The 26,835-nt window shown below is 44.2% G+C and overlaps 1 protein-coding gene across 5 annotated transcripts in view; it reads right to left on the bottom strand.

Moving 5' to 3' along the window:
- The window catches only part of CNTLN (centlein), a 268,961-nt gene that overhangs the window by 200,777 nt on the left and 41,349 nt on the right, over window positions 1-26,835 (bottom strand). For all 5 annotated transcript variants that reach the window (XM_045021860.1, XM_045021859.1, XM_045021864.1 and 2 more), the window contains exon 4: window positions 26,350-26,434. In XM_045021860.1, coding sequence (XP_044877795.1) covers window positions 26,350-26,434 — 85 coding nt within the window. The remainder of the gene's footprint in view (window positions 1-26,349; window positions 26,435-26,835) is intronic.

The following is a 26,835-nucleotide window of genomic DNA, read 5'->3' on the forward strand; positions in this document are numbered from 1 at the left end:
GGGTTGCGGTGCAATGAAATTTGAGAATCCCTGCTCTAACAGGTCAGTAGCAGAAAGCGAGATGAATCTTCAGAGAGCAAATCTGATGCTGTTCTTCTGGTTCCTGGCTGGAGAGTGATAACTTAGCCAGGAGAAGGTTCTGTGACAGTGGGAGGATGGATGGAGATCTGGAGGCATAGCAACTAAAAGACAGACAGCTGTTCCTGCTAGTTTATCTAGGTGAATGACCTGGACCAAAGCAAACTGGCAAATCCTTTCTTGGTTTAAGAATAAGACCTCACATATATAGAGAAAATAAAAACGTGTACCGCACGTAAATAAAATTACACCAGACAAGACTCCATGACAACAATTCCTCTCCAACAACAGAAACTGACTCTGAAATCAACTACTCAGCTGAGATGCAACCATATAATACCAATCACTAAGCATATGTCTACACTGGCAGCATTACAGCGCCAGCAGTTACAACGTTGCTCAGAGAGTGCTGAACGGAAACCGCTGTTGTCTGTTCACACTGTCAGCTGCCTGCACAATAATGTGTTCACACTTGTGGCACTTGCAGCAGTATTCGGAGAGGTGCACTCTGGGCAGCTATCCCACAGAGCATCTCTTCCTCTTCTGCCACTGAGAGTTGTGGGAAGGCGGAGGGGGTCGTGGGACATCCTGGGTCCTGTCCCAATGCCCCATGATGCATTGCTTTGCATCCCAGCAATCCCAGTGCTTCCGTCCACATTTGGCACCATCTTTCAACAGTTTGTGTACTGAGCGCTCTGCCTCTTTGGGCTGCAGGAATGGATCCCTACTTGTTGACCAGTATGCTGCTCGCTCTGACTAACATGTCACAAGTGGCAGTGGAGTTATTCCTTAAACTACAAAGGCAAGAGGAGTGAGACATTGATCTCGCTATGCATAGTAACTACGACACAACATTGCTTCTGGCATTCATGAAGGTGCTGACCACAGTGTGGTTTTGGCCATTTAAAGGCCCGCTGGCGATGCCTATATGGGAAACTGGACCTGGCCAATGACAATATTCCTATGCTTATAGTCACGTGATATGCTCCATAATATTTGTGAAGGGAAGGGTGAAAGCTTCACTCAGAGCTAGATCGCTGAGGCTCAGCACCTGGAGGTTGAATTTGAACAGCCAGAGACCAGGGTTATTAGAGGGGCGCAGTGCGGGGCCATAAGCATCAAGGATGTCTTAAGGCAGCAATTTGAAGCTGAAAGCCACCAATATTTGTTGCCATGCTCAGGAGTGCAGTGCATGTAATGCTAGGAGGTGATTGTGATTAGTGCAGATGATGCAATAGGAAGGTTTTAGATAATTGCCTGTTGCTCTGCAGGGCTCTGTTTGCTTTCAATTAATAGAATAAAGATTGCTTTCAAACCAACACAATTCTTTTATTAAAAAACAACCACCGGAGGAGAGAGACAAACAAAAAAACACATCAGCACTGAGGGGGGATGTGGGAAGGTCCCAGGAGAAGGTGGGGTCCAAGGATGCTTAAAGATTTGTGTATGTCCAGGGATTATATCTAACCTTCTCCTCTGGAGTACAGTGCAGTGGATACTGTACTTCAGCAGGGCTAAACTGCAGAGGGACGGGTGTTGAGTGCAGTGGGTACTGGGAGTCCGCAGGGCTGGATTGAGACAGGGGAGGAGTGGAATGCCGCGGGTACAGACTGGAACCAGGAGGTTGATAAGAGTGTGTTGGCAGTGTCTGGGGGGAGCATAGGAAAGAGTTTTGCAACAGCGGCTGCAGGGGAGAGCAGGTGTAAGGCTGCTCAGTTTCCAGTGCTAGTATCGTCTGGAGAGTGTCCGCTTGGCATTCCATAACCTTTAAAAGCCGCTCCGTGGCTTCATTCTGGCTTCCCACGTTCTCCTTTCCATCCTTCTTCTCTCTGTCCCACCACTCCTTCAATTCCTGTTTTTCAGCCACGGAGTGCATCATAACCTCACGCAGAAAGTCCTCCTCAGTTCTTCGTGGCAGCTTTCGAATTCTGCGCAGCCGTTCAGCCAATGATAAAGAGGGAGGCTGGGCTCCCAAGGTCATCCCTGTGAAGCCGAAAGGCAACATTTTACAGAAGTATCGCTTGCAACACACAGACCACTGATTCAATGATTTAAAACACAGCTACTATTCACATATCTGTCACTAAATGGCTGACCCCAGGCAAGCACACATGAGCTACAAGACCCCCCAAAAGGTGAGTAGCCACAGGGGCAGGGGAAATCAGTTTTCCTGGACACTGCTGTACACTGGGCACATGGCTCTTGGGGAGAACCAGCATTGTAGGGGGGGCCTGATCATCATTCCTGTCCCCACATTTTCCACAGGCTGTGTTCATTATGGAAGATATCTCGCTGCTGAGGGTGAGCAGGGAATCAAGGGAGGGTCTTCTCCAAGACTGCGGCTTCCGCCCTGGCCTTATGCAGCTCGCCTGTGTGCAGCAATGGTCGTACGTCCGTCCCCCTCCGTGATGGCAGAGTGGCACGGGAAAATTACCCTTAATAGGGTAAGAAACAAAGTAGCTCTGCCAAAGAACCTGTGGCAATGGATTGCCCAGTATCTCCATGATAGTTTCCTGGAGATCTATGGCAGATTCTTATGAAGTGAAAGAGTCAATCAACACCCTGTTCCGCCGCTCAGACTAAGCATGTGAAGGTACATGCATTATATAGACACATGCCTGCTTTCTGCAAACCTCCTGCCCCCAACAACTCGCTTCAGCAATTACCATAATCAAATCCACTTACCAGGGGCCTCCTCTCCTGTTTGCACTTCACCAAGCTCCGACAGCTGTGACTGGCTAGCCTCCTCCAGGGTAGAAAAGAGCTCCTGGGTGACTGCATCTCTGACCTCTGAGGAGGCCTCTGCCGCTGGGTCTCCCTCCCCCTCCACATCCTCGTCCAAGATTTCCTCCTCCGGGCTCAGTCCACTCTCGACTGGCATGCAAGCCACCAAAGTATCCACAGTGGCCTTTGCAGTGGAGGTGGGGTTGCCACTGAGTATCACATCCAACTCTCTGTAGAGCTGGCAGCTTTGGGTGCAGCACTGGAGCAGTGGTTTGCCTCCCGTGCCTTGTGGTGGGTGTTCCGCAGCTCCTTCACTTTGACCCTGCGCTGCAGAGTGTCCCGGTCATGGCCCCTTTCTGTCATGCATTGTGAGATCTGTTCATAAGTTTCATAATTCCCACGGCTGGAGCACAGCTGGGACTGGACAGTCTCCTCTCCCCAAATGCTGATACGGTCCAGCAGCTCGTCACTACTCCAAATGGGCAATCGCCTGGTTCATGGAGCAGGCATGGCCACTAGGAAAGATGCACTGAGACCACTGCATGCATCACCAAGCAAACAGAAAGGGACTTTCAAAATTCCAAAGGAATTTACAGGGTGGGGATGATGGTTGGTCACCTGAGGGCAGGGCAGTAGAGTTCAAATCGATAACCAGAGAGGCGAGAACAGGCATTGTGGGACACCTCCCAGAGGCCAATCGCAATGCTGTAATCGACCAGGATGTCTAGACTGGCACCGCAGTGCTGTACCTCTAGCACAGAAAGCTGTACGCCTCTCGTCAGGATGGATTTTTTACAGCGCGGCAACTGCGCAATTTCTGCGCACTGAGTGGCTTGGCAATGTGTACACCTCGGGAGTTACAGCACAGAAAGCTGCTTTACTGTGCAGAAACTTGCCAGTGCAGACAAAACCTATGTCTCATTCTTTAGCAATAGGTATATCTATTTAACCGAGGGCTCTCTATAGCACCTATCCCAGCAGCACTTAAGTGTTTCCCTGGTAAATTATATCTAAATGCCAAAGTCCCTAGTAGACTTCAAGGAGTGCTCTACCTTGATATTGCTTTGTATACTCTTTTCCTTTTTGCATTCTCACATCTGCTCATTCCACACACCACAAGGAAAAAGGTAGAGGGAACATTACTCAGGAACCAGAGCAAGGTGGAAATAGGAACCCAATCTGGAAAAGGTTCAATAAAGAGTTGCTAACACACACACACAATTAAGTAAATGAACAACTGTCTTTGCCTGTGTGGCTGGTTTTGCATTTTATTTCTTCTCCCTGTGAAAAACCTTGTATAAGAAAAGGGTGTAGGAAAAAGCTAATTTCGTAGAACAGAAAATGCTGGCAATGTTCCTTAAAGATTGACCTGCTCTGCTACAGATCCATGAGGAAAATAGCAAAGAGATACACACAGCTGAACACCACAACAGTTGAAGAGACATAGGTTAATCTTCTGTTTCAGGTATCTTCATAGCATTCCATAGGTGAGAACAATTACCCAGATTTCATCCACTCCTACAATGTAAATTGTGATTGTGGAGATGCCAGAAATGACTATTTCCACACAAGAATCACTTTGCAACAGACACTTCACATTAACTCAACTCTCACTTGTTCAAATACAACATAACAGAAAAATTGTCCATTAAGATTTGGACAGTTTGCCCCTCAAGAATTGGAAAGAAAAAAGCAACAAGACCTAGGAAAATTCCTGAAGGTTTACATGCGGTCTAAATTCCAAAGGCAGCTAACTGGGTGGTCTAGAAATGGATTTTCTCCAACCAAAACCAAAAGGAATCTGTTACCACTGTTTAGTTTAGCTGAGGAGAATCAAAGGGGTAGCTTTATATACAGTATGATTCGAGAATCCTCCAGACAAGTGTGCAAACAAAGAAGAAATATATTCTTACCTGGTTGAGCAATTTGTCCAATGTCTGAGAGCACATTTGTCCCACAATTTATTCTAGTTTTCTTTTCACATGGCAAATTTTTAGCTAAATGCAATACAGTATTGATTTCTTCCCTGATAATGCCAAATTATTTACTGGGAAGTACTACTGCTGTTTAGATTCTGTTAAATCAACTAGTAAAGGCAGGAAAATGTCATGTTAACTTGCTGTTTAACAAAACGAGGTATGAAACATATTTAGAAAATTACTTTTTACCTTAAATTTCATTTTTCTATTAGCTGGGAGAGAACACAGCTCAACAAGCCCTACGGTGCTGTAGGTTATCATAATTCTCTGTAAATATTTAATGTTAACAAAGAAACAAACTACAGGTGTTTAAATTAATTTGCATTTTCATCCACTATGAATTTAATGCAATGTACCAGTACTTAGGAGGAAGGAGGTGGGAGCAGATAACTTAATTCTTTGATGTTAGGAGTCAGTCTTCGAACATGACAGTACATAAATTAGCACATTAGCATCAGGAGCAGTGGACTGTTTGATCTTAATAAAACTTACCAAAACAGATCCTACTGTAGTTATCATCACTGAATGCTTACCCTTAAATGAAATAATTTTTAGCCATCACAAAAAACATGCAAAATGCCACGCAACTGTACATTTTTTTAAAAAGTAGTATAACTGTTTTCCAAAAATTTAATTGTCTCTGCCCCTGATGACTATAAACTCAACTTTTAAATCTGAACAGAAAGTCACTGATGCTGTAGTGTCTCCGAGTCTGCAGAACATCAGAAATTAGAGCTCTGAGAGAAGCAGAGTGGACTTTTTCTCCAACTTATATTTAAAGTTTTTTCCAGTACAAAATAAAAATAAATGGAAGCGAACAAAAAAAAACCCCACCAATAATACTTTAGTTATATTCATCTGTTCTCCTACACAGTGATTTTTCTAATTGTATTACTGATTTTATGCACATTTCTTATATGAAACTCAAATGTACATATACATATTTAACAAATAACATTTCCAGTCTCTCTCTCTCTCTCTCACACACACACATATATCCCTCCCTCTCTCCATACAAAGAAAAAAAATGAATCAAACAAAAAAACAAAACAAAAGATATCTGCTCTCTTTCACATGACTTTTCATTAGATTCTTTAATTATTTCAGGATGTAGGGTACACAGAAGTGATGTAAATAATTCATAAAATGTTATGTTATGGAAGTCATTTGCTATACTGTCCAATCTGTACATTGTCCTCTCACATGAAGCTGATCTAGAAATTAAGTGTATCCATTCTGCTACTGAAGGTTACATATAAAATTTTCCAATTGTCTCAGTATACTCAGTTGTATCATTGAAATATTAATACATACAAGTATCCTGTGTTGGTAGTAGTGCAAACGTTTTCTTTTGATAGTAATTTTTTCTCCTATAATTATGAACGTTTTGCATTGAACATTATCACATCATCACGACATCATCACATGTCCACTACAAATTTGAATTTCTCAAATGTATTACATGTAACTGCAATGGAGTCCAACAGAGGGTATGCAATATTTCTAACTCCACACAGTACCTAAATTAAAAGGCCATCAATTTCACCTGTCTCAGAGAATCATCTATGGAGATCTATCCTGACAACCCTAGATTTATTAAGTCTGTATACACACAGAATCACACACATATCTCTTAGAACTAGACTCTTCCCGAAGGGAAACTGGAAAATCCATGTAAAACTCAAAAAAGTAAAAAAATGAAGACTGAATGATCTACGACTGATTAAAACGTTGCATTAAAGTAACAAATATTACTAGTACTCTATATTTTCCCTTTAAATTCCTCTCTTCTGCAATATAGCCCTTAGGCAGTAGAGATTTATGTAGCATTGGTAATTCTAAAGAGCAATAAACACAAGGCGGGAAACAAGGGGTGGAGGTTTTTTGTTTTGTTTTTGTTCATACCACTGTAGGGTTTGTTTTTCCCCGGTGCATTTTGCTAGGAGTCCCAGAGAGTAAGTAGCTTGAGGGGTGTCCCAAAGAAAAAGAATAAGAATGAAACTTCAACAGGCAGCAGCAACAAGGCCAATACCAACATGAATGGAATTTTTTTGTTTGTCTATTTGTATTAATAATTGAGAGGTAAAAATTACCTCCTAGCAACCTTAGATATAAACACAAGGTAACCTAAAGATGCAAGTAAAGAAGAAAATCTTCAAATAAAATGGGCCAATTTAAATAAGAAACGTCCTGGAAGAAATAAGAACTTGAAGGGTGCCCAGGAGAATTCAACATCTTCTGCCTCAGAACCATTATTATTTATTATTAACTACTTGTATTGCAGCAGTGCTTAGATGCCTCAAGCAAGATCTGGTCCCTTTCGTGTTAGACACTGTACAAACACATAGTAAAAGACAGTCCCTGCCCCAAAGAGCTTTTAATCTAAATAGTCAAGACAGTCAAACAGTGTGAAGTGAAACTGAGGCACAGAGATGGGCAATGACTTCCCTAAGGTAACACAGCAGGTCAGTAACAAAGACAGGAACAGAAACCAAGTTCCCTGGCTCCCAGACCAGGGCTCTTTCCACTAGACCATGCTACCTTGCATACAAAACTAGGTGTTACAACAAGGAGACACTAAAACAGGATTCCCTTTTAAAAAACAAATCAAAATAATATTATTTTCTAAATGTACAGAGCGAGGATCTTGTCACTCTCTGTGATGGAAACATCCTTGATGCAGGCAGAGGAAGCCATTTTGCCTTGGATCATATGCATCATAGAAGATTAGGGTTGGAAAAGACCTCAGGAGGTCATCTAGTCCAAACCCCTATTCAAAGCAGGACCAATCCCAACTAAATCATCCCAGCTACGGCTTTGTCAAGCCGGGCCTTAAAAACCTCTAAGGATGGAGATTCCACCACCTCCCTAGGTAACCCATTCCAGTGCTTCACCACCCTCCTAGTGAAATAGTTTTTCCTAATATCCAATCTAGACCACCCCCACTGAAACTTGAGACCATTGCTCCTTGTTCTGTCATCTGCCACCACTGAGAACAGCCTAGTTCCATCTTCTTTGGAACCCCCCTTCAGGTAGTTGAAGTTGCTATTAAATCCCCCCTCACTCTTCTCCGCTGCAGAATAAACAAGCCCAGTTCTCTCAGCCTCTCCTCGTAAGTCATATGCCCCAGCCCCCTAATCATTTTCCTTGACCTCCGCTGGATTCTCTCCAATTTGTCCACATCTCTTCTGTAGTGGGGGGACCAAAACTGGACGCAATACTCCAGATGTGGCCTCACCGGTGCCGAATAGAGGGGGAAAATCACTTCCCTCGATCTGCTGGCAATGCTCCTACTAATGCAGCCCAATATGCAGTTAGCCTTCTTGACAACGAGGGCACACTGTTGACTCATATCCAGCATCTCGTCCATTGTAATCCCCAGGTCCTTTTCTGCAGAACTGCCACTTAGCCAGTTGGTCCCCAGCCTGTAGCAGTGCATGGGATTCTTCCATCCTCAGTACAGGACTCTGCACTTGTCCTTGTTGTACCTCATCAGATTTCTTTTGGCCAAATCCTCCAATTTGTTTTGGTCACTGTGGACCCTATCCCTACCCTCCAGTGTATCTACCTCTCCCCCCAGCTTAGTGTCATCCGCAAACTTGCTGAAGGTGCAATCCATCCCATCATCCAGATCATTAAGGAAGATGTTGAACAAAACAGGTCCCACACTTTCCCTGACTTTCTTCTTGTTAACATGCCTTCAGAAACTCTTCTTGTTACCCTTCACATCCCTTGCTAGCTGCAACTCCAATTGTGCTTTAGCCTTCCTGCTTACACCCTGCATGCTTGAGCAATATTTTTATTCTCCTCCCTAGTCATCTGTCCAAGTTTCTACTTCTTGTAAGCTTCCTTTTTGTGTTTAAGCTCACCCAAGATTTCTCTGGTAAGCCAAGCTGCTATATTTGCTATTCTTTCTGCACAGCAGGACGGTTTGTTCCTGCACCCTCAATAAGACTTCTTTAAAATACAGCCAGCTCTCCTGGACTCCTTTCCCTCTCATGTTAGCCTCCCAGGGGACCCTGCCCATCCCTGAAGGAGTCAAAGATTGCTTTTCTGAAGTCCAGGGTTCATATTCTGCTGCACTCATTCCTTCCTTTTCTCAGGATCCTGAACTCGACCATCTCATGGTCACTGCTGCCCAGGTTGCCACCCACTTCTATTTCCTCTACCAATTCATCCCTGTTTGTGAGCAGCAGGTCAAGAGGACCACAGCCCCTAGTTGGTTCCTTCTGCACTTGCACCAGGAAGTCGTCCCCAACACTCTCCAAAAACTTCCTGGATTGTCTGTGCACTGCTGTATTGCTTTCCCAGCAGATGTCAGGGTGATTGAAGTTCCCCATGAGAACCAGGGCCTGTCATCTGGAAACTTCTGTTAGTTGTCCGAAGAAAGCCTCGTCTACCTCATCCTCCTAGTCTGGTGGTCTATAGCAGACACTCATCACATCATCACCCTTGTTGCTCTCACCGCTGAACTTAACTCAAAGACTCTCAACAGGCTTTTGTCCAGTTTCATTCTGGAGCTCTGAGCAATCATACTGCTCTCTTACATACAGTATATATGAGCCTTGACATGAGCCTTCTACTTTCAGGCCAGGCTGTTAAGCCCTTTTTAGTGTTGTCTTTTCAACTGATGGCAAATGAAACAGAGTTTAGTGAACTTTCTAGGGGTTTTAGTCCATTCTACGTATAAACCAGGGACCTCTTAACATTATGCATATATACAAAGCAGCACCTCAGAGGGAGGAATCTGCATACATGAAGCAAATCTTGGCAGAACAACATACTTATTAACTTGAAACTCCTACACCAATTTGGAAAGAAATGTCTGAGGCATTTGCATCACTATTTAATCCTTGTAAAATTTGGGGTAAAATGCTTCTACCTCCAGGGCCTGATGCTCATTCTATGAGCTGAAGTTATTGTCATCAGGAAAATTACTTTACATGTAAGAAACTTGAGATCACAATTCAGTGGCTCAAAAGGAGTTTTCATCAGCTTTGTCTAAACCACGTTCATTAATATACTACTACAAATGGGGGGATATAATGGGGAGTTTCAAAAGTGTCAAGCCCCACAAACTTGAAGATGAAGGGATTGAAGAGACACTGATCACCTTTCATGTAATCCAGGAGGAAGTCAAACAGTCATACCCCTACCCAACATCTAGGTGGCACGGCAGGGTGTTCCCCTGTGACAGGGTGCTGGGCAAAGGGTTGCAGATTCAGCCCTCTGTCACGCCTGCTCCTCGTTAGGGGAATAAATTAGAGCGGGCTGGAGATAACCTGGCCCTAATTGGGGAGAGGGAGAGAGCTGCTACCTAATCAGCCTGGGGCTGCATAAAAACCTGAGGGGAAGGAAGCCACGGGAGAGAAGAAGGAAAGGGAAAAGGCAGGGGATAGAAACAGGAGGTAGTTCTCCCTCCCTCCTACCTGTAGATAGTGAAGGGTTAACATACCTGGTGAAACAGTGGTGGGAACAAGCCTGAGAATAAAGTGTACCAGTGGTTACTAAACCCAAGGTCTCAGAGTGATTTTGTGAACCTAGCAGAGGCAGAAGCCAAGGGGGCGCTGCCACACCGTGCTACGGTCCATCTTTATAAGCATACATAAGCCTCCTTTCCCAGTGGACAGAGAAGGTGTCTCTCTCTAGAACAGTTGTTTCTTGGTGCTGAGCTAAAGACCAATGGCTTCTCATTCAGGTAGGAGGAGAACAGATTCACCTCAGATGCCCTCCATCCCAGAAAAATCTGATCAATCACTTCCTGATCCAGAGGCCCCAATAAGGATCTTAAGCCTGGACCAATTCAAGCTCTCTGCAGTCATGATCTACCTCCATGGCCAGCCCACAACATTTTGGCTCCTGAGGCGGGGAGCTCAAATGATGTCCCCATGCCCCCTTGCTTGGGCCAAAACTTTGAAAGGTCTCAATTCTGCCTTCTTCCTGTTCTACTCCTCTCATGGTACTGCTCTGCTACTTACCCCAATAAAGGAGAACTAATAACTTAAAATGCCTTTTTCAAAAATTTTAAGTAACACTTAACTTTCAAACATGTGAACAGCAAATGTAACTTTTCTTGTCTGCATAGTAAACACTGGCATTTTTATCTGTTTGAATAATCAAAATGGTGCTTTCTGTGCCTTCTTGGTTGCAAAGATTTGAACTGCTTTCTGCTGAAGGTCCACAGTCTGGGCCAGCTCATTCTCTAGTGAGATGGCTGCAAGGACAACCAGCCTCTCCTGTGTTATTGTGGAGCATAGATGTGTTTTTATTAACTTCAGCTTGGAGAAGCTGCGTTCTCCACTGGTGATTCCTACAGGAAGTGTTAGAAGTATGTGCAGAGCAACCAAAGCATTTGGAAAGAGGGTGGTCATCTTATTTGTGCACATATATTACAGAACAGCCTTCGGAGTTGATCCTGCTAAAATGTATCTTGAAAGGGCTTTCAGTTCATCACCTAAATCACTCGCATCAATGTTGCACGTCATCATGTGTCAACACTGTCTATAGTGCCCTGCACTGTTGGTGTAGGTCTTCTTCAGGTATAATGAGGAGTTTTGGAATATCATACAACATCCCAAATATACTGCTGTGTTCCTTGAGCTGCATGAAACGTTCTTCAATTGACTGTATTGCACAATCTAGCACCTGGTTAAAGAATTCGACTTTGAATTGTTGTTTGGGGTCTCTTAAGGGATTATCCCGTGCCTCATAATCAAAATGTCTTCTTCTTTGGTGACTCTTGTATTCTTGAATGGGTGGGAAAATAGCTTCAGTGTGAAGTTCCTCTACCAACTTCTGTGCACTCTTCAGAACATTTTGAAATCCCTCATCTGACCAGTAAGCCTGTAGGTATGACTTTGCTTTAACCAGTTGTTCCATTGCTCCAGATATATCAAGGTCAACACCTTGGAGTCTCTTGCTTACAACGTTTATTTCAAACAGTATGTCATGCCACAATACTAAGCCACACAGAAATTTGAAGTGATGTATGTTTCTAGTGATTCCATTTCCCTCTGCCACTGTTCTCCCACGAACAGTTCCTTTCATAGCATTAGCCTCAATAATTACAACTATGGCATATTCTATCATCTCAATTTGGTGTTTGATAGCCTTTATCGCCTCCACTCAACTTTCCCACCATGTGGCACTCAGTGGTTTCAGTGTCAGAGAGGATGTTCCCAGATGTTGCTTCAAAATTTGCCATCGATGAGTTGATGCAGAGAAAAATACATAGATGCTTTGAATTAATTAAAAAATTCAGCAGCCTTACTAGAAGCTGATGCTGCATTACTGACCAAGTTCAATGAATGAGAACTGCATGGGACAAAAAAAAAAAAGCTTGAGGGTTTAACTCTCGGATCCATGTCTGCACTCCTCTGTTCTTTCCTCTCATATCAGCTATCGCAATTCGCATATCTTCCAGCTTTTGAAGAAGCACATTTGTCATACCAGCTCCTGTAGTGTCATCAATGTCAATAAATTCTAGAAAATGCTCTCTGACAGTCACCACTGCAGGAACATTTCACTAGGTTCTGTTGTTGTTAGAAAACGCACCATTAAAGTCATTTGTTCCGTATGGCTGATGTCAGGTGTGCAGTCCAGAACAACAGAGTAATACCTTGCTGACTTCAGATCTGACACAATCTTCTGTTTGACTTTTGTTGCCAGTAACTGTATGATCTCATTTTGAATTGTTTTTCCAAGGTAGTGGTGTGTCTACATTTCTTGAGTGGTGACTCTTCTTAGATGCTCCTGAAGTACAGCATCAAACTCAGCCATCAGCTCTACTATTTTAAAGGAGTTTCCATTGTTTGGCACATACAGCTGATCTGAAGTGCCACACAGTGCTGGGTTATGGATAGCAAGCATTCTCACAATGGCAATGAGCCTTTTCAGAACATTTTGCCAGTAATGAGACTCTGATGCAATCTTCTCTTGATGTGGATCATCTTTGGTGGCCTTTAACCTTAGTCTCATCTCAAGCTTTTTCCACCTATGGAATGCTCTCTGGTGATTTGCTGCATTCTCATGGCATGCCAGATTTCTAGCCAGATTTTTCCAGTCTTTTGTTCCTGTAGAACCTAATGTGGCTGGAACATTAGACTGGAAGAGTTTGCAACAAAAACAGTACGCAGCATTCTGGGTTTTTGAGTACATAAACCATGGCCTCTCCACTTTGTCACCATTGGGGATTTCACGCCAGTAATGTGTTGGATAAAAACTTCTATTTTCATTGTCTTTGGGGAAAATGAAGTTTTTCACTTGCTGTGGCCCATGCAGTACAAGGAAATCCCTCAGGCTACTGCTCAAGTGGGTCGACAGTCCAGATTCATCTAGACTTAAGGAACTAAACTCAGCAGCAGCTGTTTCTTGCGCCTCCACCACACTCTTCTCTGATCTACACTTTTATTCAGGAATGTGCATGTTACATCCATTTGAGATGGAGATATGGATGCTGCAGTAGCTGCCAGATCACCTGCACTCTGACTCACTGGGGCCGGAAGGCTCACCATGAACATTTGTGTCTATGTATCTCAGGAGAGCTCCTTCCTGCTTAGATAGAAAAGCTTCCTTTGCTTGCTTTCTTTTTGTGAATGCTGCCCCAGAGGGGTGTTTTCTTCTTTCACTCATGGCTGCTGTTCTGTGCCAACTATGGCGGCTCTCAACACTGAATAGAAGGGACAAATAAGCAGGCTGGTAACAGGGCCTGAGTGAGGGAAGATATCAGCGTCTTAAGGGCCTAACTGGCTCCTACTACTTCAGTTAACTGCTCGTTCTCCTCAAGTGGGTTCAGGGAAGCAGCAGGAAACAGGAAGCTCCCCGAGAAGCTGGTGTTAATCAGTCCAGGCTCCTGGGGGTGCTAGAGAGGTACATAAGAGGCTCCTCCTCCTCTCTATCCCTGCAGCTCCTGCTGCTGTCTGTTATTCCCTCTCACCTTTTCTCCTGCCTGCCTGCTATGTCTCTTGTGCCCTCCTTCCTCCAGCACAGCACTCCACCATCTCTGTGCACCTAGAGCAGAGAGAAAACATATGCACCACATATGCAGACACAATTTTCTATACTCTGGATCCTAGTGGCACCCCACCCCGCCCCAGTCTGGCACTTGAGGCGGCCGCCTCAGTTCGCCTCATGGTAAGGCCAGCCCTGTCTACCTCCCCTATTAAATACATGACAAGGGGTATCTCCTGAGATAGAATTAATTCCACATCTGCAGGGCTTCCCAACACAGGATGTGCAACCTAGTTCCTCCCTGCTTCTTTGTGTAAAATATGGTGGCCTGATTCTCTGTTTGCACTAGGATCACTTTTTGGAATACTAGATCTCTGAAATTCCTTCAAGCATTAAGGACTGTCCGCATCTCCGGAATATTTATGTGCAGTTGTTGTTCCTGGAGAGACCAAAGTTTCTTAAACAGTCCCTCTGGATGGGCTTCCCATCTTTGGATACTTCTGTGATCAATTAAGGTGTTCAGAAGTTCATTCCTAATTGCACTTTTTCACTACCCTGCCTGTAAGCCAGAAGGTCATCAGCTACCTGGATACAACATGAGAACTGTTCTGTTGGTTGCTTCTACTAGGATTGCAGGGTCCTCTGAGGTGGCCTCAAGTAGAAATGTACCATGGGTATTATAAATAAATTGCAAACCTCAGATTTGAGATTCATAGCATAATCTGAGCTGTCACCCTCTGGCTGTGAAAAATCCTCTTCATTACATTGGTGATGTCTTAGACCCTGTCCTGAGGCAGAATAGGAATTGCCATCCTGCATTGGAACAGAGGTCCTTCTAATTTATCATCTCTATTCTGTCTCTGATGGTGGCTAGCACCAGTTGCTTCAGAAGAAGGTAAAAACCTGGCAGTTAGAAGATGTAGGATAATCAGTCCCCATGAAAGTTTCATCTTATTGTTTAATAATTAGAGACTGACTTAAACCCTGAAGCATGAGGTGTTGTATCTCTAACAAGCCTTTTTTTACTTTATTTTATTTTTGCACTAAGTATTAGAACTCTGGATATTCTTTTTATCCATATAAATATTCAATTCCTTTTTTAATCTTGGCATTGGGGATCCAGTTAAACTATACATCGTGTGAAAAATTATTTCCTTTTAGTAGTTCTGAATTTGCTACCTTTTAATTTCATTGAAAGAACCTTGTCCAGGTGTTATTAGGCACAGAGAAAAGAAGCTCTTGATCTGTCTTCTCTATACCATTCATTATTGTATATGCTTGTATCATGGCTCTTCTTATTCATCTTCTTTCTGTAGTAAACAATCCTGGTCATTACAATTTCTTCATGAAAGTTTTTCCATTCTTCTAAATTTCCATTGCCTTTCTCTGAAACGCATCTATTTCTACAATGTCCTTTTGAGATGAGGGACCAGAAAAACAGCACTCTCAGCTAATGGAAGCTATTGATTTATAATGGCATTATGATAGTTCCTGTATTATACTTGATCCAAATATTTTGTTTGCCTTTTTGACGACAGGCGCACACCAAAAATAAATCTTTATTGAACTGTCCACAATGATTACAGACCAGTAAGTCTAACGTCGGTACCGGGCAAATTAGTTGAAACAATAGTTAAGAATAAAATTGTCAGACACGTAGAAAAACAAACTGTTGAGCAATAGTCAACATGGTTTCTGTAAAGGGAAATCATGTCTTACTAATCTATTAGAGTTCTTTGAAGGGGTCAACAAACATGTGGACAAGGGGGATCCGGTGGACATAGTGTACTTAGATTTCCAGAAAGCCTTTGACAAGGTCCCTCACCAAAGGCTCTTACGTAAATTAAGCTGTCATGGGATAAAAGGGAAGGTCCTTTCATGGACTGAGAACTGGTTAAAGGACAGGGAACAAATGTTAGGAATTAATGGTAAATTCTCAGAATGGAGAGGGGTAACTAGTGGTGTTCCCCAGGGGTCAGTCCTAGGACCAATCCTATTCAATTTATTCACAAATGATCTGGAGAAAGGGGTAAACAGTGAGGTGGCAACGTTTGCAGATGATACTAAACTGCTCAAGATAGTTAAGACCAAAGCAGATTGTGAAGAACTTCAAAAAGATCTCACAAAACTAAGTGATTGGGCAACAAAATGGCAAATGAAATTTAATGTGGATAAATATAAAGTAATGCACATTGGGAAAAATAACCCCAACTATACATACAACATGATGGGGGCTAATTTAGCTACAACGAGTCAGGAAAAAGATCTTGGAGTCATCGTGGCTAGTTCTCTGAAGATGTCCACGCAGTGTGCAGAGGCGGTCAAAAAAGCAAACTGGATGTTAGGAATCATTAAAAAGGGGATAGAAAATAAGACTCAGAATATATTTTTGCCCTTATATACTGTATTGTCCCGAGTATAGGCCGCACTTTTTTCCCCTAATTTAAGTCTTTAAATTAGGGGTGCGGCCTATAATCGGGATCTTGAAAAAAAACAACAATAAAAATACTTTAAATCCCAGCCGCGGCCGGGAATCAGAGGGCTCTGGGCTGCCCGCCGCGGCGGGGAGCCCAGAGCCCTTTAAATCCCAGCCGCGGCCGGGAATCAGAGGGCTCTGGGCTGCCCCAGCCGCGTCCCCGCCTCCCCCGCCGCCCGGCCCCGGCCCCGCGTACCCGCCTCCGCCGGCCCTGGCCTCGTGACGCCCGGCTCCAGCCCTGGCCACGTCCCCGCCGCCCGGCTCCGGCCCCGTCCCCGCCCCATCCCCAGGCCCGCGTACCTGCCTCCGCCGGCCACGTCCCCGCCTCCCCTGCCGCCAGGCTCCACCCCGGCCGCGTCCCCGCCTCCCCCGCCGCCCGGCTCCAGCCCCATGTACCCGCCTCTCAGGGACGCCCGGGGGGGGGGGTAAAGGGGGCAATTTACCCCCGGCCCCACGAGAGTTTTTTGGGGCCCCCGGAGCGGTGTCCTTCACTCGCTCCGGGGGGCCCGGAAAACTCTTGCGCCGGGCGCAGGAGCTTCTTCTGCTCCTGGTCTTTGCCTACGGGGGGGTCCTTCCGCTCCGGGGCGGAAGGACCCCCCACTGGCGAGTTACCGCCCAAGCGGGACCCGCTGCCGAAGTGCAGCCCAGTCTTCGGCGGCCCTTCCATTCCAGGACCCGCCGCCGAAGTGCCCCGAAGACCCGCGGCAGGGCCTCCCGCCGCCGAATTACCGCCGAAGACCAGGCTGCACTTCAGCAGCAGGTCCCGCTTCAGCGGTAATTCGGCGGCGGGGGCGCCCCGCGGCGGGTCTTCGGGACACTTCGGCGGCAGGTCCCAGAATGGAAGGGCCCCCCCGCCGAAGACCCCGGGCCCCCGGAATTTTCTGGGCGGCCCTGCCTGGCCTCGCGTCGCCCGGAGCCGGCCCTGGCCGCACGTCCCCCAGCGCTGGCCCCAGCCGCGTGTCGCCCAGCGCCGCATCCCCCGTCCCCGCGTCTCCCGCCGCCCGGCTCCGGCCCCAGCCCCGCATCCCTTCCCGGCCGCCCTACTCTGGCCGGCCAGCTACCTGGCTCTGGCCGTCCGGCTCCCACCACATCCTCCAGCTCCGGGCTCTGGCCGCGTGACTCCTGCCCCGGCCCAGCATCCCGGGGCTCCTGGCTCCAGCCGCGGCCGGACTGTAGTGCCGCCAGCCACATCCAGGCAGCACAGTAAGGGGGCAGGGAGGGGGTGTTGGAGAGAGGGCAGGGGAGTTTGGGGTGGGGGGTGGATAGGAGTTGCGGGGGTCAGAGGGCAGGGAACAGGGGGATTGAATAGGGGCAAGGGTCCTGGTAGGGCAGTTAGAAAGGATTAGGGGATGGATGGGGCAGTGGGAGGCAGTCAGGGGCAAGGGTTCCTGGGGCTGTCAGGGGACAGAGAGAAGGGGTGGTTGGATGGGGCAGGGGTCCTGGGGTGGGGGGAGGTGTCAAGGAACGCGGGGGGTTGGATGGGGCAGGAGTTCGGGGGGGGGGGGCCATGATTCCTAATCCTAAGAACATTTGCTAATGTTGTTGATTGTTGTGCAGGGGAGAGGGTGAGAACTGTTCCCATCAGTCTCCTTGTTGTCCATTCCTTTTCCCTTCTTTATTTACAGTATAACTACAAAATAGTTTTCAATATTTCTGAGTATATAACATATGCCGTCAAAAGCAGGACTACCAAAAGTGTTAAGTGTTAAAAATACTGGTACATGTCTTCCTATTCATTAAATAAAATACTGTTTTACTGTTCTACTAATGTGTATATTTTCTTTAAGTTAAAAAAAGTTAAAAATTTAATTTTTTTAAAATAGCACCAAACTTTAAGGGTGCGGCTTATAATCAGGAGCGGCCTATACTCGGAACAATACGGTAAGTCCATGGTATGCCCACATCTCAAATACTGTGTACAGATGTGGTCTCCTCACCTCAAAAAAGATATTCTAGCACTAGAAAAGGTTCAGAAAAGGGCAACTAAAATGATTAGGAGTTTGGAGAGGGTCCCATACGAGGAAAGATTTAAAGAGGCTAGGACTCTTCAGCTTGGAAAAGAGAAGACTAAGGGGTGATATGATAGAGGTATATAAAATCATGAGTGATGTGGAGAAAGTGGATAAGGAAAAGTTATTTACTTATTCCCATAATACAAGAACTAGGGGTCACCAAATGAAATTAATAGGCAGCAGGTTTAAAACAAATAAAAGGAAGTTCTTCTTCACGCAGCGCACAGTCAACTTGTGGAACTCCTTACCTGAGGAGGTTGTGAAGGCTAGGACTATAACAATGTTTAAAAGGGGACTGGATAAATTCATGGTGGCTAAGTCCATAAATGGCTATTAGCTAGGATGGGTAAGAATGGTGTCCCTAGCCTCTGTTCGTCAGAGGATGGAGATGGATGGCAGGAGAGAGATCACTTGATCATTGCCTGTTAGGTTCACTCCCTCTGGGGCACCTGGCATTGGCCACTGTCGGTAGACAGATACTGGGCTAGATGGACCTTTGGTCTGACCCAGTACGGCCATTCTTATGTTCTTATGTTATGCCCAGGTCATTTTCCTAAGATGATACAGCTAATTTAGAACCATGTAACAAGTCTGAATACGGAAAAATTTCCCCACCAATGTATATTACTTTGCATTCATCAGATGTATTGCCCATTCATTTAACTTGATTAGGTCCCTCTAAAGTTTCTCACAGTCTTCTCTGGAGTTGACTAACCTAATTAATTTAGTGGCATCTGCATAATATTCCACCTGAATTGAGCCATTTAACAAGATCTGCAGCATATTCCTATTGTCTGCTGGAAACAAGTTATGACTTCAGGTAGTTTTTCATAGATTCCAAGCCCAGAAGGGGCCATTCTGATCATCTACTCCGACCTCCTCCACAATACAGGCCACAGAACTTCCCCCAAAAAATTCCTTTTGAACTAGAGCATATCTTCTAAAAACAAATCCAATCTTGGTTTAAAAATGGCCAGAAATGTAGAATCCACCACAATCCTTGCTAAATTGTTCAAAAGGTTAATTATCCTAACTTTTAAAAATGTATGCCTTATTTCCAGTGTGACGATCTTGTTATGCCTTTGTCTGCTAGACTGAAGAGCCCATTATTGAATATTTGTTGCCCATGTAGGTTCTTTTAAACTATGATCAAGGCACCACTTTAACCTTTTCTTTGTTAAGCAAAATAGATTGAGCTCATTGAGTCTATAACTATCATGCTCTCTAGCAACTTCAGTGGAGTTACAGATTCATTTTTAAGCATGAACCAATATGGTGTCTTTGATCAGCCATTTGTCCAAGAAGTGTCACACATGGCCTCTCAGCCTGTCCAGCAACTACTGACAAGCATTTCATGAAAACATGCAGCTCTCCAACACCAGCCCCAAAGGCAAAACATGAAATCGGTAGTGCTGTATCTCCATGACAAATCTGAGATTCTTCCTAAATACTGGATGTATTCCTACACACATTTACACATCTTCATGCTCTGGAGATCATGAACAGATACATTCCTCTGGTAGATGTATGATGGTTCTCAGCATGACTATATTAGATTTTATCTTGAACAAATACGGATTCACTGTTCTGAGACTCTGGATAAGCTAGATCCATCAAATCTTCTTAACTATCGGGTAGTACAGGAAAAGCTGTGTTATACAGCACTTTACAAACTGGATAGCTCTATAAACCAGCCTTTCAAAACGGGGGGCGGGACCCGGGCTCTGGGAGGCAGTTTGGGTGTGGAATGGGGCTCGGGGCAGGATGGTGGGGCACAGAGGGGTTTTGGGATTTGGATCCAGGCACTGCTCACCTTGGGTGGCTCCCTGCAAGCGGCGACATGTCCAGAGAGGTGCAGCCAGGTGGCTCTGCGCATTGCATCCTCCTGCAGGCGTCCTCCCTGCAGTTCCCACTGGCCACAGTCAATGGTCCTAGGTGGAGGAATGGCCACGGGCTCCATGTGCTGCCACTACCTCGGCCAATGGGACCTGTCGGGACAGCGCCTATGGGCGGAGGCAGCATGCAGAGCCGCCTGGCTGCTTCTCTCTGGACATGTGGCCACTTGCGGGGAGCCGTCTGAGATGAGCACCGCCCAGACCTAGCACCCCAAAACCCCTCCCAAACGCCAAACACCTGCCCCGAGCTCCATCCCACACCCAAACTCCTCCTCAGAGCCCATGCCCCTCACTCCCTCCCACACCCCAACCCTGAGCCCCCTCCCGCACTCAAACTCACTCCCTCTTAATTAAACGTAATTTTTGACTTACCAGCATCCCTGTGCCCCCAACATGCTGAATAACAAAGCTCTTACTGTACCTGGAATAAATCCCTCTCTCCCAGTGGTATGAGCCCACTGGCTCTCTTTACCAAGAGGAACTAGATTACCTGCATCATCTCCTCCTGATAAGTATTCTACGAATAGCAGGCACAAAGATTTTTATGTAGAAAAATATATTTATTAACATTCTTAAACAGATAAGCCTGCAGAGTTTATAAGCTGTGAATGAGAAACTTTTTCCTGAAGCATTGTAAGAGCTGTAGACTCTCACCACTAGTGACTCTCATTGATCCATCATGTTCCCCATTACATTTGAATAATTAAGATTCCACTCTATATAAAATAAAATGTTAAAACCACAAATATCACTTTTGTATACATCTCTCAATTTAATCAAGTATTTTGTTACAAAGAACAATAAATTCAATAAACAGAGAAGGTAAAAACTTAAGAATGAAATTTATTAATGTTAATTAATGCTTGAAGGTAGAATTATGTTTCTTTCAATTGGACCCATTAAAGCAGCTTTAATATAGATTTTCACAGCAAGCTGAAGATTTTCAAGTGCAGATAATTAGGCAAGCTAGTACTATTTTAACCCCTCCGGAGTATAATTGGTTGATAAGGTTTTGAAATGTTACAAGGTCTAGGACAAAAAGATTAGCTTTAGTCTCTTCAGATCAAAATTGAAAGCTAATTAAATAATATTATAAAAGAGAGGGAAAAGGTTTAATGCTACTTTTATTCAATTTTAAATTCCATCTTCTAAGAAAAACAAGTGAACATATTTTAATTCAATTTATTGAGAGACCAGCACATGAGTTGGAGAAAGGGAGAATTATTGCTCTCCGATTGTCCTCTGAAGCTAATATTCTAAATAGAACTACACTCTTGAGTCACAGTGTTTCTAATGCGTTCCAGACATTTCTATGAGCATGCACTGGAGGTAGCAGAAGTGGCCACTTAGGGACACAGGACTAGAAGGGACCTTCTGGGTTATCGAATCAAGTCCCGTGCTATCGCATGCAACTCCATAATACAATCTCTTGCATCCAAAGAAGTGGGTATTCACCCACGAAAGCTCATGCTGCAAAACGTCTGTTAGTCTATAAGGTGCCACAGGATTCTTTGCTGCTTCTACAGAACCAGACTAACACGGCTACCCCTCTGATACTTGACTCCATTCATAAATGTATCAAGCTCCATTGTAAAACTAGGTAAGTTTTCTGCCCCAACTCCTCCCACTGAAAGAACCTCACTCCTCAGAAGGTTAGAAAACTTCTTCTAATTTCCAGCCTAAATGTATTCATGGCCAGTTTAGAGACATGTGCCAACATTGTCCTTTAGCTTAAATAGGTCTTCTCCAAGCAGATCTTTCCCCTTCAGCATATTAAGAGAACAATCATATTTCATCTCAGCCTTTGTTTTGTTAGGCTAAACAAGCCAACCTCTCTTAGCCTATTTTATAAGAGGAGACTTTCTATTCATCTGATCATACTAGTAGCCCGTCTCTATACCTATTACAGTCTGAATTGGTCACTCTTCATCATCTGAGAATGGGTGACCAGAACTGTATCTAGTATTCAGATGAAGTCTTATCAGTGCTTTGTACAATGGCATTAATATTCCCTAACTCTACTGGAATACATCCTAGGATCTGACTTGCCTTTTTCACAGCTGCGCTACATTGGTGGCTCTCAGGTATCCTGTGATCGACTAGCTAATACATATAGGTCTTTCTCCTCCTCTGCTGCTTCCAACTGATGAACCCTCAACGTATAGCAATAATTCCTGTTATTAATCCTTAAATGCATAATGGGATATGCACACACATAATAAACTCTCAGTTCAGTTTTGTCAAATTCTTAATGACATTTATAGCCCCGTTTATAGCATCCGAAAGGCTTTCCAAACAAAATGAACAAGAGAAAGGTTCTTTTCTCTCTTCCCCTTGTAAGAAAGGAGAATCAAGGTAAACAAAAAGAGAGGCAAGGATGGCCTCTTTCTTAGGCAGTTTTTCTGGGGTCTGCCCTTTAGGGCTTGGCTCAGCAGATGGTCTACAATCTTTAATTAGGATCTATGTCTGGCTTCTCTTCTTGGGGCACCTTGCTTGATAGCTGGCACATGCACTTTCCAGGATGGTGAGACCTGCAACTGTCTCCCAACTGGTTTATCTGTCTCTGTGGTCAGCAGCAGCCTCTGAGGTATAGCAGTCTTCTTCCTGTTCACTGCCCTTTCCTGTGGCAGGATTTCTCTTTTTAAGCACCCCGCTCCAGGCAGAGCAAACCTTACAGGTGCACCTTGTTATGGCTGAATGCGTGCACAAGAGGTCATTAGTTTCTTCTCCACCAGAGTGAGGGTGTGCCCCCTCATAAACATATTCTTTTACTCCCATTTTAAAATAACTTTCACTGTAGCAATGACTGAATTATAAAGTCCTCCTTAACATTATTCCACACTCTTTGCAAATCACTCCACAGACCTAATCTAGTGAACAAAATAGGTATCACAATAGCTACATGAGCAAGCAGATGTTTTCTCTCAGTTATATTATGACCGTTTGAGAGCCTCTTATGGTGAAAGTTTTACATTACCTACCTGGATTTTATATTGAGTTTATTTTGAGAAAAATACAGAAAATTCTGTTTTTAACACTGATGTGTTATTCCATGATTCATTAAATGCATGTGACATGGTGCTGAGCCGGAACACCTGAGCCAGCCCTCTGTCACGCCAGCTCCAATTAAGGGAGGTAGGTTGGAGCTGTCTAGAGAAACCTGCACCTGATTGGCAAAGGGGAAACAGGTGCCAGCCTGATTAGCAGGAGGCTGCATAAAAGCCTCAGGGGAAGAAAGCCGGAGCGGGGGGAAAAGAACAGGAAGAAAGGGAAAAGACAGGTAGTGGAAGCAGGGAGGTAGCTCTTCCCTCCAGCAGACAGTAAAGGGCTACTTATATGGTGAAAAGGTCATGGGAGCACAACCTGTAAATAAACTGCACCCGTGGTTACTGAACCCAGGTTCTCCGAGTGACTTTATCAGCCCAACAGGGGCAGGAGCCAAGAGGAACCTGCAGCACCATGTTACAATGCATTTTTTGTGTGGGGGGGTACATGAGGAACACTTGGTTTATTAAAGACCTGAGAAATGTGCAAGAATAGAAAGGAGAAAATGCACCAATTAAAGCACTAATTATGAACCGTCACTGAGATGGTGCACACTGTATTCTTCCCTTTCTCTGTTTCCAGTGCCACCTGTTGGCTGTTGCCCTCATCAGGCGGATATTCAGTGTTTCAGCCCTCTGGTTAAGTCACTCAGTTAATAGATGGATGAACCCCTTCTGAGTAAAAGGTCCAAAAGGACCTGTCTCTATGCCCTTGTTAACATCTGTAGCCCTGTCTCTGGGCTCGGTTCTCAGCCCTCTCTGGGCTAGCTTTAAGTCCGTGCTTACCCTGGTACACAGCAGTGCCCCCAGGGCTTTCTCTCTGGAAATACTTTGATTTTATCAGTTCTTATTGCCCCAGCTCTCCAACCAGGTCACTCCTTCAAGTTCAGCCCTCTTTTGGGGTAACAAAGTTCAACAAACGGTTGGTCCTGAAAAAAATTTCAGGATCTTCAGCCCCGTCCCTGGGCCTGTTTAAATTCCCAGACTCTTTTTTTGTGCTTTTAATGCAGTCTTATCCCCTCCTTGGGGCTTAGGCCACTTCCCCAGTGGCTGGGGAGGGAGGACCTGGGCCCACCCATTACTCCAGGTCCCAACCCAGGGACCCTATAAATAACTGACACATGCTGCTTCCTTTAATAGCTGCTGCTGCTGCTATTCCCTGGGCTACTTCCCATGTAGCACCTTCCTCTTCACCCTTACGCCAAGGCTGAAGTTGTTAACTCTTCTTCTTCCTCACCTAATTCCATTGCCACCAGAACCCATTTTCTGGTTCTCCCTTGAGCTCCAGCAAGGAGCACCCTTCCTTATTCCTGAGACCCGAGCCAGGAAATGATCTGCTCAGGCCTGGCAGCTCCTTTTAACAAAGCCTGCTGCATTCTGAATGGCTGCTTCTCTGCAGCCTTTTATAGACAGACCTGGAGAACCCACCTTCACTGCTCTTTTTCTGAGGCGGGATATGGTAGGACCGCGAGACCTCAAGCAGGGGCCCTCAAAGGACCTGGTGCACCCGTCGCAGTCACAAATAATTAAATATTCATGAATTAAACAAACTCCAATGAGTCCAGTGTGTACTTTAAGTTATATTTCAATGTGCTTATAATACTCATTGCTTTTGCTCTTGCCCTTTTGTGCTTTTTATATGGATATTTTCTATACGGTCTACAAAGACAAAGCAAACGTATCAGTTGGTTGTACTACATCAGTACATAATAGTTTAATAATAATAGCATGCACAGAAGCACTAGATGAGCTAGCTATTATCAAGTGCTAGATGGTGCCATTAAGGTCCTGAGTATGGAGTGATACACAGCCATATAACCCCAGGGTGAGCTCCAGGAAATAATGTCTCTCAGAGATGGTGGGGAGCATAAAGTCTGGTCAGCAGCCAGCCATCATTGCTGGCCAGAGTGGAAGAAGGGGCAGAAAGTAATCTGACAGGAGTAAACAACAGGTTGGTAACATTTCTAGAGCCCTGTCTGCAACGGGCTATCCACCTTTACTACCACTGAAGAAACTGCAAATTATGGGTCCAATTTTTGCTAATTTAGAGACACCCTGAGAGACTATTTATCTCCCATTATGATATCATCAGAGCTGCAATCAACAGAGGCGCAAAGTAATGCCCCTTTCATTTAAAAGCAAGATTCCATCCCTCCTGGATCTCAAAAGGTCTTTTCTTATTAATCTTCAAGATATGTTGCGAGGCCTGTTATTCCCCTGGAAATTTTGAGAAGGTAGCGAGTCGAGAGTTATGGAGTGATTGGTTAAGAGGGAACTGTTTTGTCCTCTTACATTTTGTAGATGTTATTGCAAGACTTTTTTAATATCTAATTTTGGATTTTATTATTATTGTATCTTAAGTTTTATGACAGAGCTTAGGGTTTTGACTATGCGCTTAACAGTTATCAAAATAAATAAAATAGCTTCAACTTTTTTATGGTTCCTCAGTTTTAACAAAAGATTTTGTTCAACACTTACAGTTTTCCTTTCTCTTTATTGATTTAAAACATTCAATTGTGAAGAATGTAAGTGACAACATGAATGGTTTATGCTCAGTATGTTTTATCATTATTCTTTTATCCTAGCATTTGATTTAGGCTACTAAATATTACTAAACACTATTATCACTAGAATACACAAGTGGTACTACATTTAGGTCTGGTACATTCTCCCACAAATATAAGCTAATGCACATTTATCCTTCCAATTTATTTGAAAATGTGAGATATCCCAGCAAACATAATAAAAAAAAAAGACAATTGTCAAAAAATAAGGAAACATCTCAAAACCTTCCCAAACCAGAATTTCCCACAGTCTATTTTACCATAAAAAGACTGGAAGAAAAAATATGAGCTTTCCACATTGACTTGAAGGTCAACAAATTCAGGCTTTGGCAGACTAGTATGGGAAGCAAGAACTGGAATTGACAACCTTTCTCTGAAAAGATCTTGTCCACACCTCTACTCATTTAAGCCAAAGGATTATTAGTTCATGCACCTCATCTGAGCTCAACTGTTGTGTTATATATGAAGAAGAGATCTTCTCTGAGCCCCCTAGGACCTAAACCTACATTTACAGCACAGTGATCTATTCTAAAATATCTACTTTAACACATTAGCAAAACAAATAATACTGATTAGAAGTAAGTTATAACAACTATATTCCTCGTGTACTTACTTAAAACATACTAACCTGTTCCAGTGCCTGTATTTTGCTGTCTTTGACTTGCAAAATTTCTAATACTTTCCTGTCCTTGACTTCAGCTTTCTGCTTTTCTCTAGAAACAAAAAATAGACACTTTATTAGTCATAATTTGCAGTTAATCATTTGAATTTTTCATGTCCTGATAATGAATGTCATTTTAAAGCACAGAAAATTAAATTATCTAAGGCTGACAGCCCTTGCGGAATTAATCAGGGAGCATATGGCAAGTGACAGCAAATTACATTGGCAAACAGCTAAGACAACTTTATTCTAAAGAAACAGGCGTACCAGGAGTTGAAATATCATAAAAGAAAACCTAACGTAAATCGGCAGTGTTACTTCCAAAAGACATGGTCTATTCAGCTATATAATGAGCAAACTCTTTTTTTTCCTGTTAGCAACACAAAAACCTTAATTTGGCAGATCTCCCACTCAACTTGATGGCATTTTTCTGTTTGTCTGTAACACAATCAC

This window comes from Mauremys mutica, chromosome 6 (assembly GCF_020497125.1).
Source record: "Mauremys mutica isolate MM-2020 ecotype Southern chromosome 6, ASM2049712v1, whole genome shotgun sequence".
Taxonomy (NCBI): domain Eukaryota; kingdom Metazoa; phylum Chordata; order Testudines; family Geoemydidae; genus Mauremys; species Mauremys mutica.